This window comes from Nyctibius grandis, chromosome 4, assembly GCF_013368605.1.
Source record: "Nyctibius grandis isolate bNycGra1 chromosome 4, bNycGra1.pri, whole genome shotgun sequence".
Classification (NCBI taxonomy): domain Eukaryota; kingdom Metazoa; phylum Chordata; class Aves; order Nyctibiiformes; family Nyctibiidae; genus Nyctibius; species Nyctibius grandis.
Genome location: NC_090661.1, coordinates 73,736,457 through 73,754,816, shown reverse-complemented (window position 1 = coordinate 73,754,816; position 18,360 = coordinate 73,736,457). Strand labels below are relative to the sequence as shown.

The 18,360-nt window shown below is 39.0% G+C and overlaps 1 protein-coding gene across 4 annotated transcripts in view; it reads left to right on the top strand.

The window, feature by feature from the left end:
* The window catches only part of GRID1 (glutamate ionotropic receptor delta type subunit 1), a 609,362-nt gene that overhangs the window by 271,336 nt on the left and 319,666 nt on the right, over positions 1 to 18,360 (top strand). For all 4 annotated transcript variants that reach the window (XM_068398113.1, XM_068398110.1, XM_068398112.1 and 1 more), the window contains one exon: positions 14,436 to 14,720. In XM_068398113.1, the coding sequence (XP_068254214.1) occupies positions 14,436 to 14,720 (285 nt within the window). The remainder of the gene's footprint in view (positions 1 to 14,435; positions 14,721 to 18,360) is intronic.

Here is an 18,360-nt window from a genome sequence, read left to right as displayed (position 1 = left end):
TTTATGAACAGACATAACAGCCAGTTAAGCTTTGTTAGTAACATAGCCTGAGTAGCACCTAATCAAAAGTGTAGTAACATATTTATGCATAGATAATCATAGAATGGTTTGGGTTGGAAGGGACCTTAAAGATCATCTAGTTTCAACCCCCATGCCACAGGCAGGGACACCTTCCACTAGACCAGGTTGCTCAAAGCCTCGTGCAACCTGGCCTTAAACACTGCCAGGGAGGGGGCATCCACAGCTTCTCTGGGCAACCTGTTCCAGTTAATCTCGTGGGGCTCAAGTCATCCTTTGTTATCCACTTTGACAATTTTCTGTTACGTAGTTACTGAAATCAGATGAAGTTGAAGGAATTGTATAATACTTAAGAGCAGAGCCTTTAAGTGAAACTATTTTTCAGTGCATGGTGAGGTATTTCAATAGCAGATCCTTTATATGAGGTTCCTTCTGGATTTGTCAGCTTAGGCTTGCTTACTGATGAAATATTTGTTTTTTAGATCTCTCTTCCATTGTGCAATCTGTAGTCTTTTTTTATAATCTAATTTAATGATTAGTTTCATATGTATGTCTTGATATCTGTCTCAAATTATTCAATAAAATGTGCAAGCACTGGAATTAATTACAGGTCTTTGAAAATATGATGCTTTAGAATAATTTAGTAGTGGCATCAATTGTCTTGTTATTAATAAAACATTTTAATTGTTAGCACAATATTTTGTCCAAAGAAACCTGGTTATAAGAAGTACTCTGTGTAGTTGTAATGAAGGTGAAGAAGGAAGAAATATAAAGGACAGAAAGCTTGAAGTGAAGGTCAGATGGGCTAATCAGTGATGGACACCATTTAAGCCAGAATAGGAGACTAGTGGAATAAAATATTAATACATGCTTATTTTTGTTCAATGAGGTACTGTATGACTCTGATTATTTTTTCTGTATGGATTTAATATACCTGTTTCCCATTTCTGGGTCACTTTAGCAGGTAATTTTGAGGCTTATATAAAAACAGCAAAATTTGCTCTCAATAGCTCACTGAAACTTGAACTACATTAACAGATTCCTTCACAGCTATGATTTAGGTACTTTAAAAAACAGCAATTCTGTGAGCTCCTAGAACCCAGTCACTAGCTGAACAATGGAGAAGTAAAACTCTTGTATTTAAAAAAAAAAAAAAAATGCAGTCACTGCAGCGCTCCAGTCCTGAGAGATCCCACAGAATCTCTGTGGGATTGTAGCCCTGTGACTGCACCCATTCCCTACTTCCTCACTTGATTGTTGGCTGTCGTTTCCCTTCCTTGTTGCTCCTAGTTTAAAGCTCTTTTCATGTATTTGGCCAGGACTTCTGTAAAGAGACAGGACATATCTAATCAGTGGTGTAAAAGCATCTTTGCCACCACTGATTAGATATGTCCTGTCTCTTTACAGAAGTCCTTGGTCTTGAAAGAGGGTTCAGTGGTTGTAAAAGCTCCGTTGTTGACACGACCTGTGCAACAAGGTATTAAAACCACAGGCTCTGTCTACCCCTCTGTGAGCCGTTTCTCTTTACCAGCAGGTTTGAGGAGCAAAACACTGGTGTCCTCCTGCTCTTGGGGGCTGCGCTCTGAGCCAGGTAGTCATGCTTGATGTGCTTCAGGTCTCCCTGGCACTATCATGGGTGGCCCCGTGGAAGAGTAGCAAGGGCATACCAGTGTGCAGCCTTTGTGTCCTGGGGAGATATATGCAATAGAAGGAGAGGGAGTGAGACCTTCAGAAACTCTCTGTTGCTCTTTAATAGGAACATGAAAAGAAAACTTACCCAGCAAAGAGAGAGGCTTGACCACCACTCTCGATTTGCCTTTCAGTGTGAGTTTTCTTTGAATTTTCCACTTTCACAGTGGATGTAGCTGAAAAGGCACTCGCCTGTATCAAACCTGTCCACCACTCCAGGATACCTTGTTAATTTTCAAGTTGGTGTCTTCCCTAGAGTGACTTTCATGTGTAGAGAAACTTTAGGTGCAGGATGTAATTAGGCCAATTTTAAACTAATTTTGAATAATATGAGATTAAAGAAATATTCTGCATCTGTGCTGGTATGAGGAAAGCCTGGTTATCTACAGTGTGGTATCAGTTTATCCACAGAGATGGCGGCTGAGATGGTTACAAAAAAAAAAAAATTAAAAAAAAAATGTCCAGAATGGGAGCAACTTTCAAGAGTTTGGTCAGTTCTCATTTAAGCATCAAAAGAAGCGGCCTCGCCTTAAAGCAGCCTCTGGGTAAGAGGTGTGTAAATGTTGAGACTTTTTGAAAATCTGTCCTGGGGTTCACACTGGGAACTATAAGGTGTTAAACATGTTTGAACAACTGGCTAATTTCATGTATTCAGTTGAGAACTCTTGAAAATTTGTGGGTTTTGGTGTTTTTCCCTTATCTGACTCATGCAGAGCTGAAGAGAAGAGAGAAATTCAGAGTAATATTTCAATAATTTAGAGTAGCGTTATTAGGTGTTTAAAAAGTCATGTGTGGTGTTTGAAGTTACTCTTGGGCCAGTGTAAAAGGCAAACTGGAGACTGCAGATTTACAGTATTTGAATGCTACCCATTTTGTAGTACTGGATGGTCATGGTGATTTGAGATCTGTAAGCAAAGTGATTTTTATGTAAGGAATACTGGTGCTGAGTGAGGACAGGATATTTTTCTTAGTACTGAGCAAAAATAATTTTGGCATTCATTATGTATTTTATGCGTGAGGAAAGAAGAAAGTGTTCCATTTAAAGTTGATTTTAGAAAATGAAATAGCAGCTTTAGAGTGTTGCTAGGCTTGGGATATTTGCATAATCCTTGAATGCAATTGTAAGTATGGGATACATTGCAGAGATCTTTCAATAGATCAACCCCTAAAACTTGTCCATAAATATATGCTACAAATACATACTGAGTCACAGCTAGATTCATAAACACTACAAGTCTTTCAGCAGTTGGCATAAATAAACGAATGTTGTTTGGATAAGTTGGCTCCTTCACCATGGGCGTGCTTCTCCAGCTACGTGAATTGATTTCTAGTGTCTCATCTGGCTTCCGTGATATTGCTGTCCACTTTGCTGGCAGAAGTTACAGCTATTGGAGGGGGGGAAATCATAGGGTGATAAGGGTAAGTTATAGGACTGAATTTCTTGAGCTGGTCGTTGGAGTATGGAACTTGCTGTCCACGCACGAGGCAATGGTAACCTTTGTGAATTTACCTTGAGTCTTGTAATGTTTATTTAGTTTCTTATAATGTAGCAGCCCTGATAGTATTATACCCCAGAGGCTCCCTTCTAAGTCTTCTGCTTAAAGTTTAGGTCACAGGATGTGAAATGCTGCTTTGGAGTGATGTTTGCAGTTGTTTGAATTTGCTGGTTTCAAGTAGCTGAGGCATTTTACTGAGGCACAATGGCAGGCTGGTTATGGAAAAGAGATCACGTGCCAGTGTTTTGGTTTGCTTAAAATGTCTAGGTTAGTAGGAGTGTGCAGTGAGTGGCACGTGTTCCTCATGTGCTGGGGAAACAACAGAATAGAGAAATCTTTTGTAGTTCGTTCAGAAGCAATGTCGTGGTGCTTAGACTCATGTTCATCCCTCCTGCTTTCAGCATGAGGCATGATACAAAGGAGAACAATTTAAGGGGGGGAGACCCCTAGTTTCTGTTGACAGTTTTTGTGTGCATATATCACTGCTGCTAATTAGACAGGCAAGCAGGGCTAACATGTTCTTTGCTTGTCAATACTGCTCAGAATCCCAAAGAGTTCCTTGGTGCCGAAGAACTGGGAGGTTTTATCAGCATGTCTAGATTCGCTGCGTTTGACTGCCTTTTGTAAATGACAGGAGAGCATTTTCCTTTTGCGCGTGCCGGAACTGAGCCTGAACCACGCTGACATTAAAATAATACTCAGCGTGTACATGGAAAATAGCCTCAAAGGAGGCGGCAAAGTCAAGCATCCCTGCAGAATGCTAACGAAAGTGTGAAAGATACTTTTATATCGTTATGATTTGTAATGAAAGGCAGGTAGAAGAAGCAGAGGGTGAGACAGTGCAGTTTATTCTGTGCTGAAGGGCAAAAGAAAACATAATTATGGAAGAAGTTGTGAAGAATGGAAATCAAATATGCACTATTCAAAAAAGCAGTTGTTTATGTCCCTTGAATAATTGAGATGGTTTGCAGTTAATTCTGCCCCAGAAATAGTGTTGAAGGGAGAAAAGAAAAAAAAGTCAAAGCTGGTTCAGTTCTACCTAGTGCCTTAAAATAGAGTTGATGTCATTGTGATTAATGTGTAGCTCTATAAAACCATGCCCTATTCAAAATTACCAGAAATGCTTATTCACGTTTTTAAACATCGTGCCAAGCTATGATTCTGGGAAAAAAAATTGCTAATGGAATTACATTTTGTAGAGAAAAGAGAAGTAGAGTTATTCTAGAGAACTTCTGTACTGTCAGGGTACTATTTAGCTGCTTTAAGGTTTTTTTAATTATTATTATTAATTCAGAAAAACTAGAAAATGTTTAAATTCCAGGATGTTTCACATCTTTAACTACTCACATTGTTAAATTATTGTCTAAAGGATTTTTAAATCTTTTTTTTTAATACATACTCTATGCAGTCTTTCCTGATTCAGTCTTCCAAATCCACCCAACTGCAAAGCCAATAGCAAAACTGAGCTATAAAGCTGTTTTTACTCAAAGAGATTCTTACCTTCTTTGGAGGAGCTAGAGAGCAGATTCAGATCTGTCTTTTGTAAAAACAAGGCCATCCCTTATCTGTCACTAGCGCTCTCAATTAATACACTTTTATCAGTGGAGTATGCCTTGGAGTGATTTCATGGTGGTAGCTTTTCCATGCAAAGATGTAGTGCATTCAATGAAGATTAACCCAAAAACCTTACTTGGAAAACAACTGGTGCATTTGCTGACCACTTGATGGCATCACTCAGTTGTGTGGAAACTAAACTGCTTTGCCAGTAGAGCAGTTTTACTTGTGTGCTTGTAGTGAGAGGACTTCCATGTTTTATTTTAGACTATTAAAGACTGAAGAAAGCTATTAATACATTCCCACAAATTAAATGAAAGCCATAACTCTAGTTTTGACAACTGTTTTCCTTCTCTATGGTATATGGCTTACTATTTTGAAATAATTTTTTTATCTGCATAAATGCAAACAGAAGAGTGGTCTAGATTGCTCCTCTTTCTGCTCCTGGTTAACTTTTCACGGATGGCAGCTAGTGGTTTAGGGGGTTGATACTGACACAAAGAATGCTGTCATGCACTGAAATGTCTTTTTGGTTTGCTTTTCCAGGGAAATTGCTTTAAACCTCCAATTGTTGCAGTCAATATGCATTCGAGTGAAAGAATTTATGCAATTTTGTGTGTTCACTATAGGTCCTATAAAATGAAAGCGTTTTGCAGCCTTCATACCAAAACTAGGTGATCTGTCTGTCTGTGTGTGTGCAAGCCAACAATGACAGTTTACTGAAAATGCTGAGCCAAGGGGATAGTGGGAGAAACAAGGCGCAGAGACTATTATTTAGAGGTAAAGGACAGTTCTGGTAATGTCAGGAGAGCTCTGACAGCTTATACACGCTGAGAAGTGGCCCACAAGACATCACATAGCAAAGCATATAGTTGAAAGCAAGTTGAAAATCTAAATACTGCAGCCAGTGTCAACAAGCAGTAACGAGATGCCCTGTTAGCGCACTGAGCAGTGCCACAAAGGAGATGGAACCAGCTCCTGATCCTAGAAGAGGTAAACAGGCAGCGCGGGCAAAGCAGCACATGGAAGGCGATATCACCAGTGTGCCTTTGTTCTGCAAGTAATGGTTAGCATGTTTCTGGAGGAAAAAATCTAGGAAAAATACATATGAAAACCCATTCCTTTTTTTTTCCTTCTCCTATTCCTCCTCCTTGTTCAGCTTAGGCTGCTGAATGCTGGAAAAACAATAAAAAACAAGAATAGGGGAAGGATCTTTAACACTTTTTCTGAAAGTTTTTTTGGTAAGCATTTCAAAATCTTATGCTTTCCTTAGCTTTTGAGGTGTTTTTAGATGCTGCTTTGTCAGGGATATTCTGATATACTGATTACACGTACACTCAAATATACACGCTAATACGTGTACGTATTGGTTTTCTTGAATGTGTGCACTGGTTTTCTGGAATCTTTTCCTCATAACTGATGGTCTACTGAAATAATTATCATTATCTTAGAAAAATGTAAGCGATGATGCGTATCTAATTTTTGGATCACGCAGTGCTTTGAGCTGGCCTGCTGAGAATTTTACCTAAGTTGGAGACTGGAGTGTCCAGCTATAGGGCTTTACTCCTACAATTTATGAGAACTTTTTCTAAAAGCAAAAAAGAAAGTGTTTATCAACTGACTTGCCAGTCTTATGTCAGTTGCTAAGATTCAGTTGCTAAGAAAAAACACCCAAGATTCCCTTATCTTGTGTTTTCTAAGAAAAAAAAAAAAAGAAATAATGAAGGAGGGAGAAAGAATTCAGAAACAGGCTAAATGGTAATTACTCAGTTTTTTAATATATTATCTAGTGCAATGGTTTTGGTTTGTAATTATTAGGAGAGTAAGTAGCAAAAAAACCCCATGGAAGGCTCACAATGACAGTTCCACTGCTGGCAAATATTATGTTTCCTCTGTAGTTGCACTAAAAAGAAAAATTCGAGCCTGCCACAGGACAGCAATGAACTTCTCTAATTTTCATGGAGTTAGTGGTGGTCTGTGCCTTGCTGATCATGTCTCGTCCATGTGCAGATGCTAATGATCTTGCTACAGGTTGCCTTATGCATTTTTTAGCTTTGGTGCTGCAAGTCTGTGATTTTAGGGACCGTGGCCCCAGGTTTTATTGCTGTTGCCAGTCACTTGTTAAGGTCCTTACACCATACATATTTACACAAGGGAAAGTATCAGCATCTTGTCCAGAGATGCTCTGGCAGTATGCTGAGTGCGTCAGATTTTGAAGCTCTTCCTGAGCTTGTGAGCTGATGGGAAAAGTTGCGCTTGGCTTCTTGGAACTGGAGAGAGCCCTGCACTGATTTATTGTGAATTCTTCTCAATGTGGGTTTTGTGGCTTCAGGAAAAGGACATATAAAGTGAGGTTTGTTTGATGTGAGACTGTATAAAACAGAGGTTTGAGGAGGCAAACATTAGAGTTTGCTTTGTCTTTGTGTTGGGTACATGATTCCTTTGTTTTAAGTTTATGTAGTGCTTCCATGGAGTCCAGCAAGAATGTTAGCTATCTGACAAACTCCAGGCATGTTCTGTCCTCTTTGGTCCTCAGACTGGTTATTTATTTTATTTATTTTTATTTATTGCAAGAGAGTCTGCAGTATTCATCAGTTGTTGTGTTTGTGTTTTGAATGCTGGGCTAGTCACAGAAGCTCTTCAAGTCCCTTCTCACAATGTATTATTATACATGGGGAAATACTTTCATGATTTGAAATTCTCATCTCTGGTGGAAGGCTTGGCATCACATTTGGGGTCTGAATACTAGCAAGTGGTGGAACAAAATTTCTATCAAGAGCCATGGTGAGGCTATGTCAGACTTCCCTGTGGCTTCCATATAATCACAGCAAGGACTGTGGGATCTAAGAATGCCTGTATCCTGATTCCAGATACAGAAGAAGAGCTGTTAAAATGAAAGGGAGGAAATAGTTATTGTTCTCAAACATTATATCCAAAACCCATACACGTCTAAACTGGGGTAGTTATGGGTTTTGTTGGTTTGATTTTTTGCATCAAACCACAGTGGACTAGTTGCAAATTTGCTTTCTTGTTTTAAGATGCATTTTGTTTTGATTGAAGGTCTGCGTAATGGAGTAAGACATATTCATCTTCACTTACATATAAGGTGATACAGCAATAAAAGTGCTACATAAATATTTTTGCTGTCTACGTTTTTATTTTCCCTGTGTTAACAGGTACTCTGTGGCAAGTAACTATAGCTTTGTATAGGGTTTTCATAATAAAAATAAATGCTTAGTTATTTGAAGAAAAAATAGTGTAAGTACAGAACATAAAGGTAAGTGAAAGCCTACAGAAATGCAACGAAGGGAAATATATTTATTGCTGAGTATCCAGAGGAAGGACAACTACATAGCATAACATTAGGTGCCAATGATACAAATTCATTATGAATTGCCTTTCTCAGTTAATGAAAGAAGCTGAAGAATAAGCAAACATCCTAAAATGTAAAGTAAGGAAAAATATGTTCTCCAGGAAACCCCATTTAGTGAAGCATCAGGTTGAGTGAGTGCTTAGACGACTGATTTTGATGTTGTCCTTAATTCAGCAATAGTAGGAGTGAATCTTTTCTATAGATCAAAAATTTTAATAGAAGCATTTTCAGTGATATTGATAAGATTATTGTATAATTTTGTCTGCCTGATGGACTGGTTTTGCACAAAAGCATTTAAATTTTAAAGGCCTTTTGAGGCCTAAAGACAATTAAAATGTAGATAGCTTATAGTCTTCTGCCATTTTTCTGTGTGACTGAATTAGCTGTAGCTTTGTGCCCTGACTTCATAGAAGTTTCTCGTATACTACAGCAGAAACATTTCGGTTTTGTTTAGATATGCATGAAAATGCTCACCTCTCTGGTTTGAGTTATTTTGGTTTTAGCTGAAGGAATTCTATCATCATCATCCTCTTGATTTTTGAAATACTGCTTGGTGGGCTGCAGTCTTTTTCCTTGTTATAGTCATCCTTTCTATCTCATCTCAGTGCTCCAGACAAACCTCCCAGAAGGACATTTTTTCATTTAATTTAAGAATGCCTCTATGGATGTTTCCCACAGACCTTACATCTTGTTTAGATACAGCTTATCAGCTTTCTGAACGGATAGACTCTTATCTCCTAACTCTTCGCTATTCTGGTGTTTCACCCAATACTTTTGTTATGTGTATCTGTTCATATATGAGTTGGCTAATGAACCAAATTGCTGATTAAATTTTGTACACATGAATAATACAATAGCTAGTTCCTTGTATGTTTATTTATGTATAGCACATGATATTCTGCATCTGCTTGCTAGGCTGGTTGCTGGATTTGCTAACTATGCACTTTTAGCAGAATAAATTACAGGCCGTGATAATCTCATGGAAATATTACAACTTAGGCTCCTGAAATAGAATCTGCCCCCCCCGCCCGAATTTGCTATGTTCTCTGGAATTTGATGTTTTTAAGATAAAATGATTTTTTTTCCCTACTGGTTTTCAAAGATAAAAAATGTAAAAAATTTAGTTTTCTGCCAGATTGACTGAGACAGTAGTACCAATGCAAGCATGAAGTCCCTCGTCTCACCAGGATGGTAGCTCTGAAACCTAATTACAAACACTTGAGTGCCAACTTGGTTAATCATTTCATTGCAGACTACTACACCAGAAATATCAGGTTTATGCAGAGTGGTTGTTTTTTTATTCTCTTGCCAGATCTGAAGTTCTCTTCCTTCATTTGGAAATCTTTCCGAGCAAAAAGGCAGCAACCTCTTGATTTTCAAACAGTGACATTTTTTAAAATGCAAGTTATTTGTGATTAAAATGATTCTCCATTTGCAGTGCAATAAAGAGCTCCTAAGGGTTAGTCAAACTGAAAAAGAAGAAAAAATTTCAAGTAAAAATAAAAAAAAAATCAGGATTTATCAAATATGATCAGATTGTGTCCCAAGTGGGTAGGACGAGCTATAGTGATACACAGAAGTGAGAGACAGAAAGGCATTGAAGTTTGAAGGGGCAGTGTGAATGCCAGTAGGTGGATATATTGTTAGATCTGAAATTACAGTGGCAGCTGGTCTATTGATAACTGTGGAAACAAAAGAACAAGTTCTACCCTTTTCTGAATAATAGGAAACCACTGAAAGGGAGACTGAAAGATGGTCATATTGTCACATTGCCAGGAGCAAGATAACAGTTTCTCTTGGAGTATATTGATTCCCTGCGGTTTGGAGAGAGAGGGATTTAATTACAGAGAGATCTGAGCTGAAGCTCTTAATGCAAATATCCCTATGAAGATGGTGCCAAATCAGGACTTTGCCATCTGCACCTGATTTTAGAAGTAGGATGGTGATACACAAGGCAATGGTAGAAGAGCAAGACCTTAAACATGATTGTAACAAAGCAGAATTTTTGCGTCATCTCATGTGCCATGAGGAGTCCAACTCATTAAAAGGTCATATGGATAAGGTGCAGTCTGAAAAATAATAGCTGTTCTTCCAGGCTTAAGTGTGGTCTTAATGGGATATGACTGGAGTTAGAGGCATGGCTCACAGAACGAGAGAAAAGTTTAGTATGTATTACTGTGATGTAAGAGTCAAGTTAGACAAATGGATGTTAGAAGATGCCAAAAATATATTAACCTGTGTTACTTCTGCCAACATCATGACAGAGATGACACGGAGAAGCTAAATGGAAAAAGCCAAGGCAATAGATGGACAAGAGAGCAGACAGTGTCTTGTGAAACTTGGTAATGGAAATAACAGTTCAAGATATAAAATGTCAAGCAGATGTGGAAAGGGGAGTTTCTGAAAACAAGCTTCAAAAGAATAGGTTAGGGGAGATACTTTACTGAAACAACTAAAAACTGGATTAATCAATAATTTTGGAAACATCAGTGAAATCCAAGTATAAGCTTGAGAGGTGGTCTGTTGATGGAGGGCCAATATTGATGAACAACTACCATGACATAGTTTAATCTGCTCAAATAGAAGAATGCAGATTTATTCTTTTAGGTATGGTGATGTTCATGTTTTCATCATGTTAACATGCAAATTTCTTACTCTATATGGCTTGTAGGATGTTGGTATTTTCTTAAAATGAAGCGTGATGGCGATGAAGGCATTCAGTACAGTAAACTAATAACTATTGCTGTTCATATAGCAATGAAATCTGAAGGCAGGATTGGTAGAACATTGTGTCTTTTTATCTGTGGAAAAACTACTTTAAAAGCATTATTTCTTGAAACTTATCTATGTGAACATATCTACAGGATAAACATGAAAGCATCTTAGTTATAACAATATGAAATTGTTATAACTACAACTATAGTAATTAAAGATCACTAAAGATCTCAAGGTGTTTTGATTCCCCTTTCCATTCTGTTAGTAGGTTGACAAGAAACAAGGCACTTCAAATCTCTGTATTTGAGCTTTAAAGAAATCAGGATGGGGGCTATGAAATTCATGTGCAAAAATTGCAGGTTCTTTTGAGTGCTTATGAAGCTGCAATTGGTGTACAGAATTAGTGATCTACTCAGTCACATAGTCAGGGATGCTTCATTGTTGCTGAAAATCCATAGCTAGTATGAAGTAAAACAAAATTACGCCTCTTTTCTCATGTCAAATTTTTTGTATGCAAGAAAGTAGAGACATGTGGGGGGAAATCCTAAAAAAAATTGTCACCAGAGTTTTCTGGGATTGTATAATCCTTGAACATTCTCTTGCTAAGGAATGTGAAGATGCCTTAAGAGTTAATGAGTTTTTAAATGAATTGGAGTCTGTTATGTAATTGTTCCCTGTTGTGTTACTCATGTAGAAAATAATACTTCTTTATGTGCTAAAAGCTTGTTCTCACCCTTCAGTGTAGTAAGTGTGGAGAGGTTGAACTTCTTGGAATCCATTGTATTTTTATATAGTGAAAGTCTTCTAATAGAACTATGACATGTTCTGTTTCACATTCTGTAATTTGACTAAAGAAAGCAATTCAGAAAATATGAAACCTTTTTTCCTTAGTCATTCTAGTTTTTTATTGCCTACTGTACTATCTCAAAACAGAAAGTCAAGAGAAGGTAACATTACTGTGTAGCATATGTTTTCAGGCAGAACATAATCAACTGACAAAATATTAGCATGTAGAAGCGTATTGACTAATTCTTCATTTTAACCCATTGACACAAACTACAAAACACTGGGAAAATGCCTCAACCAAAACAATCTTTGCTGAGGTATTTCAGCGGTGTTTGCTGGGCTGTGCTGGGAGATAAGGGGGCCCATTTGCTGTGGTCTGTTATGTCTCCAGTCTTTTTGCTGCTCAGAATTGAGCAGCTTTTGATTAGTGTCAACTGCTGAATGAAGTTATCTCTTCTTATGCAACTGATGATCAGCTCTATATTCCACAAATAAGTGACTGTCTGAATGCAGCCTCCCATCAGAAAGGGCTTTGTTTTTTCTCTCCTTCTGTCTGCTTTGCAAGTAAATTGTTCCTTCTACAGCCCCGTGTGGCTTGCTTCTCTCACCCTTGGAGACAGCAAAGCTCGCTGGTTGGTGGTGTCAGCAAGGGTTTATAGCTCAGCTGTGCTGTTCTCTCCCTCTGTTCCCACTTCTCTGTTCCCTCCCCTGCTGTGACTAAATAAATTACCTGTATGACATGTTCAGTTTTCTCTGGCAAGAAGCCTGGGAAATCAAATCTGTTCCCGAACCTGGGTCTCCCATTTGGCAAATGTAATGCCTCCCTGCTGTTGAATCAGGTCAACTCTCAGGAAAAACAAAGAACAATTTCATGTAACTATAATCAACACAGAGTAAATTTAGATAATGCAGCTGACATATGTTTATTGTAAAGACCATCAAGGAAACAATTTTAAAAGCACTTAATCTTTCTCTTTTTCATTTCTCTTTTTCTTCTTCTTAGAGAAGATCAAACATTTTCTTTCTGTTATCCCATATCAAAGTGAAATATATTTATTTTCTGTCTGGTCTAAGAAGATATTTGGTGAAACAGGTCAGTGGTTGCATTAGAAATAGTTTTATGTATTTAATTACTGTGGCTTTATGTAATTAATATTACTTGGTAATTAACTGTTAATTCCTATTAATTATTCATAACCTGTTCAGTACCTTTTGACTTTTTGGCCTCTGAAAGTGGAGATATACTTAATGTTTAGAACAGGAAAAATAAATCCTTTTAATACATTATGTTAATTTTTCTACCTTTCTGCTCAGTCCATTTCCACCAAAGAACAGAGGCAGCGCGTCAGGAACAGGGTGGCAGCATGTCTCTCCTGTGTTGCCAGACCCGACACATGCCCCAGCAGTCCCGCAGCACGTCATGTGTGGGCAGCCTGCTCTTCTGTGGGCCGAGGCGGTCACCTTGTAGGGGGGAAGCACCAGTGCAGGCAGCCTCCACCCTCCAGCTGGAAGCTGAATTTTCTGCTCGGCTACTCTGCGTGTCCTGGAGGGGCTCTGAATTACACCCCAGAGGCTCTTTCATTTATCTGCTGTTAGCAAGCTTACACAGACTGCAGCTGGACTGTGGAGCATTTATGGTCACCTCCTGCCTGGCTTTATCATGGTGGGCCTCTGCCCCGGGGAAGCAGAGTGGCTGATTTCCTTTGGGCAGGCTGTGTTTGTGCAGGTGGTTGCTTGGGGACTGAAACAGCTACTGAAAAAAGAGGAGAGGACTAGTAAGTGCCCCTGGTGGACCCTCAGGGCTGGTGCAGCACTCACCTATGGGCAATTGCTGTGCTGAGCTCCCAGGGGCCAACTTTGCTGCCACTTATTCAAGAGTGTTAGTAAAAACGGGCACCGATGGCTGCCTTAGTCTTACACAGTTGTACCACCACCACTGACTAAATAGTTGCTGAGTTGTAGCTGGGGTCCTGGGCTGGAAACATTCCCCAACTTCAGCTCACTATCAGGTTGTCTTACCTGGAGCAGTCCTGGGAAGAGCGAGCCGTGCGAGAGGCTGCTGTGTGTCCTGAGCAGCAGAGCAAGGCTGCCCCAGGGCTCTGCCCAGGGCTGCCCAACCTGCATGGCCTGCGTTTCAAACTCATCTAGTGCTTCGTTCTCAAAAGCAGGTGGTTTCAAATGTGTATGCTGTGTTTTTAAATGGTATGTGCTTTTCCAGGTCTTTTAAAAGACAGCTACAGTGTTGTTCATAATTGTTTAGTCATTCGTGAGTTACCTTTGTTCTAACAAGTGCCTTTGTTGTTTCCTCATTGCTCTCAGATACACAGTGAATGTTTTTTCATCAGTTTAAAAATCCTTCAAAACACTGTTGTATAAGACAAATCCTTGAAACTGAAATTGGTCTTTATTGTCCAAAGTTCGTCCAGTGTGCACAACAAAGATTAAGAGGTGAAAGCAGTGAAGTGGGTTTTAAAAGACGGGAGTTCAATTCCTGCTTCCACCAGGAATGACCTGAAACAAGGGCCATAATCTCCATCCGCATCGCCTCCTGTCTGAAGAAAAGACAGTAATAATGTTATCTGTCCTCAGCTTTGTCTTATCAGTACAGATTGCAGATACTCTCTCCTACTGTAAAGGTACAGGACGTATCTCTGAAAGGCTTCAGCTGATATTGTCATAGAAGTCATTTCAGCTCTGTGTTAATGGCAAGGGCAAAGCCTGTCTTGTTCCCTTCTTAGCATCTAGGTTGGTCAAAGGATTTGCTGAGCTTGTTCTAACCCTGCTTTATTTCTTGTATTCTCCAGCCTGTGACCTGATGACCCTGGGGATCTTAGCCTTAGTGACGTCCACTGGTTGTGCCTCGGCCAACGCCCTGCAGTCCCTGACAGATGCCATGCACATCCCACACCTTTTTGTGCAGCGCAACACGGGAGGCTCCCCACGCACAGCCTGCCACCTGAACCCCAGCCTGGAGGAGGAGGAGTACACGCTGGCTGCCCGACCGCCAGTCCGCCTCAATGATGTTATGCTGAAACTGGTCACTGAGCTACGGTGGCAGAAATTCATAGTATTTTATGACAGTGATTACGGTAAGTAAAGTGTAGAATTTGAGACACTGGGAAATAGAGAGGAAAATATAAAGACGGGTGGAACATAACTTGCTGGGTTCTTCACTGGCAAAAGGGAAAGTGTTTCAAGTGGACACAGACTTTTGGTTTGAAGGAAAGGTTGCTGTGAAAACTAGTTCTCAGTCAAGCAGCAAAGTTGCTTAGCAACACATAGCAAGACAGCAGAAATTTGAATCATCTCATATTTTTGCAGTAAAATATTAATAAGGTGTTGACATTGATTGGCAGGGGTCACGTAACTGTGCAAGGAAGTTCAACACAGCCTCTACCGATTCCCAGAAAACAGTTTCTATCAAAACTGACTACTGTTCTCTTTAAAAATTAATTTTCACAGTAATTATTACCGTTTCTGTTTTCACATGCTTCCTCACACTGTTCTCCATTTGGACTAAATTTCACAGTGATATACTTCCTGGCATTAAACTAAAAGGTAGAGTTAGTGTTTTCACTACTTCTGATGCATTTCCTTCAGTAAAATTTTTACTTTGGGCTGAAACTTGAGGAAAAGGAGTCTTTGCCCAAGTAAGTTTAGTACCTTATGATGGGTGTAAAGAAGCAAATAAAATAAATCTCTCATTGTGTGAAGCTCTCAGAGTGATAGAGAACTGTGCACATAATTTTTTTTTTAATTCCCCCCTCTGTTCAACTGGTAGGAACACTGTTTCATATGTTTAACTCATGGTATTTTCAGCGCTCTCATCTTAGGATATAGCATCTGTAATGGGGAAAATAAATTTTCTACGGTATGTCTTAAAACCCTGCAATCACTTTTGATTTAAAACCTGATGCATATGTTTTGGTGTGATGACTTATTATGAACAAAACACAAACAAAAGAAATTAAAGTTAAATTACAGTTTGAAAAATAGATCTTTATTTGCATTCTCCCTATATAATGACAGATTTTCAATAGTGAATCAGAGAGAAATAGTATTTTTGGTTTGGAAGTTGGGCTACTCCTTTTTGTTTGGTTTTTGTTTGGTTTGGTTTTTTTTTGTTTGTTTTTTGTTTTTTTTTAAACAAAAAGACAAAAAAGCTATGCAAAGAGTCCTGAGCTTGAATGAGTTCTGAAAGTCTTGGGTTCAGCTTTCTCTTCTCAGTTGTTAGAGATGTCACTTGCTGTTTCTTCAACAGGTAGATTGAAGATGATGAGGATTGTTTTAAGTGGGAAATCAACTGAGGCTCTAACATCCTTTTAATTATATAGAATTATTTAAGCATGAGAAGGCTACCATGATTCTTGTAGAGTTAATCTGTAGACTCAAAAATCTAGCAAACCAGCAAATAAACTACCATGTAATTACTGTCCTATGTAATGCTTGACCAGTGAATGCTTTGAAAGCAAAAACCACAACGTATGTGCTAGGTGTTCTTTTGGTGGCCTTCTGGTCGTGATGAGAAAGTTGCTGTGTAGCAGAGGCCTGGGCTTAAAAAGATAAAATTATTCTAACAGTTATTTCCAAGAAAAAAAAAGTTCTTAAAAGAATGTCTTAAAACATCCTTTTATAGTTACTGTTGTTTGTCTCCTACTGGTTTGTAGCTTTAAACTTCCAAAACTGCTTGAGTGAGGGATCTTCAAAGGGTGCAGTTTCGACCCCTGGGAATACCACAGATGCATTATGTATGAACTGCTGTCATCCATTTTCCCTGGTAGCAAACCTGGTTACTGAACTATGCTATCACTTATTCCAGTAGCAGAACCATATTTCTTTGCCTCTCTCTGCAAGGGGTTAACATCTCAGTACCACATCCTGAAAGCCTTAATTCACATACTCTGTAAATTCAGTTATGATCAAATTTATCTTTTCCATTTATCACAGACTGACCTTCAGTCTGTACCAGTAAGATAGACACTAAAAGGGGATGGAAAATTGCCACAGGCATTCTGCTTCTTCCAGTGGAGAGCGTGTTGCATACTGCAGCTGTCCGAGTGCTGTTTCCTCTCTTCTTCCTCTTGAATATGACAACCATCTTATACTAATTCCACTAGAAGGACTTTTTTTTTTTTCATAAGAATTTGGTGGGAGGAGTTTTGTAAAGAAGCCAACTGACCCTTGCCAGCTCTGGGCAGGCATCAGTGAATAGGGGATAAATAACCTAGTTCCCAGGATATTGCATGCTGAGCTCAAGAAGAGCAGCCTGGCTCCCTGGACATGCCCATTGCTCTCATTAGTTAGCTTCAGCAGAGCCGTGCTTATGCATCTCCAGCAGCACTTCCTCACTCAATGTGCAGGAGTTGACTACTGGTCATGAGGAGGGAGGTCACTTGAAGAACACATGTTCATGATTATGGAGAATTTCCAACATTGGGGTTTTGTGGTTTACTGTAATAAATGGTCCTTCTCTACCTGCTCTCTGGAAGTTATACTACTCCCTTGAGTTATGTTTAATTTGTCCATCTGCTGATCTCTAAAAACCAGCCAATCCCTTGGTGTCCTCCTTGTGGAAACTGACAGGTTTTCTAAAGACAAAATAACATTGCATGATTTAAAGAAGTCCCGTGTTTATAGTAACGCTGTGCTATACTGGAGCTGAAAATTATTTACATCATGAATTACTTGTCCCTTATCAGACATACATTTTGGATTATAATTTCTGCACTGACTAAATTAAGGAAAAGTAACAGACTTGGCAATTAGAAATACAGAGTAGTCACTGAACAGCCTAATAAGATCCTTAATACTGTTGTGCTTATGATAAATCTGTATGCACAACTTCAGTGAAAGAATGCAGTCCTTTCCAGTAAAATGCCTTAAATTCTGTAACAAGAAATGAAAAAATTTCACAGGAAAGATGCGGAAGTTTTAAAGAAAAAGATTGCCAAATGGAAATGGTAGAAGCAGGGTACAAACTGTGGCATTCCGCCTAATCTGAAACCAGCTTTTAGATTTTGTCACTTGTGGTGAAGGAATGAATAATACCAAGAAATGGGTAATAGCTTCGTTCTGGAGAAGTGATCTATCAAAGACTTCAGACTTGATGGTTGCAGCATTCAGACTCTTCTCAATGATACACTGTTCTCGTACTGAGCAATACCAATGAGGGGAAAGTCAGTTGACACATATTCATACAGTTCTCCTGTATTTGTATAAGAAAAGATAAAGGTTCGTCTTCATGACTCAGCCCTTGTTTTTCCCCTTCTCTCATTTATGGTTTGTGCATAATTTCAGAAGACGCACAGGAGTCTACTCCCCATTGATCACAACAGGAGCTTTCTGCTGATGAGACTGCTGTCTGATGTGAAAATGATAGCTAGGTACTATAGCAATTCAAGTAAGTCATAGCTAAGATAAGGCAAGTCTCCTCTCTTTCTGATGTGCTGTAGAGCTGTTGGAGCTTAAGGCCAGAACGAGAAGGCCTGAGCTCTCTCTCTGTCCCTGTTATTCTTTGTCATGTCATCTTGAGAAGGCTTTCTAGCCCCTGTATGCTTCTGTTTCCCATCTGTGAAATGGAAAGAAAAACCTTCCTCCCAGTGTGACTGAACTGGTGTTTGAAATTTCTTTAGAAATTCTTTAGGGAACAGAATTAAGTGGCACATTCAGGAAAAAGGCAATTCCAGTAAGACCTCAAGGAACCAGGGCCATGTTAAATGTATTATTTTA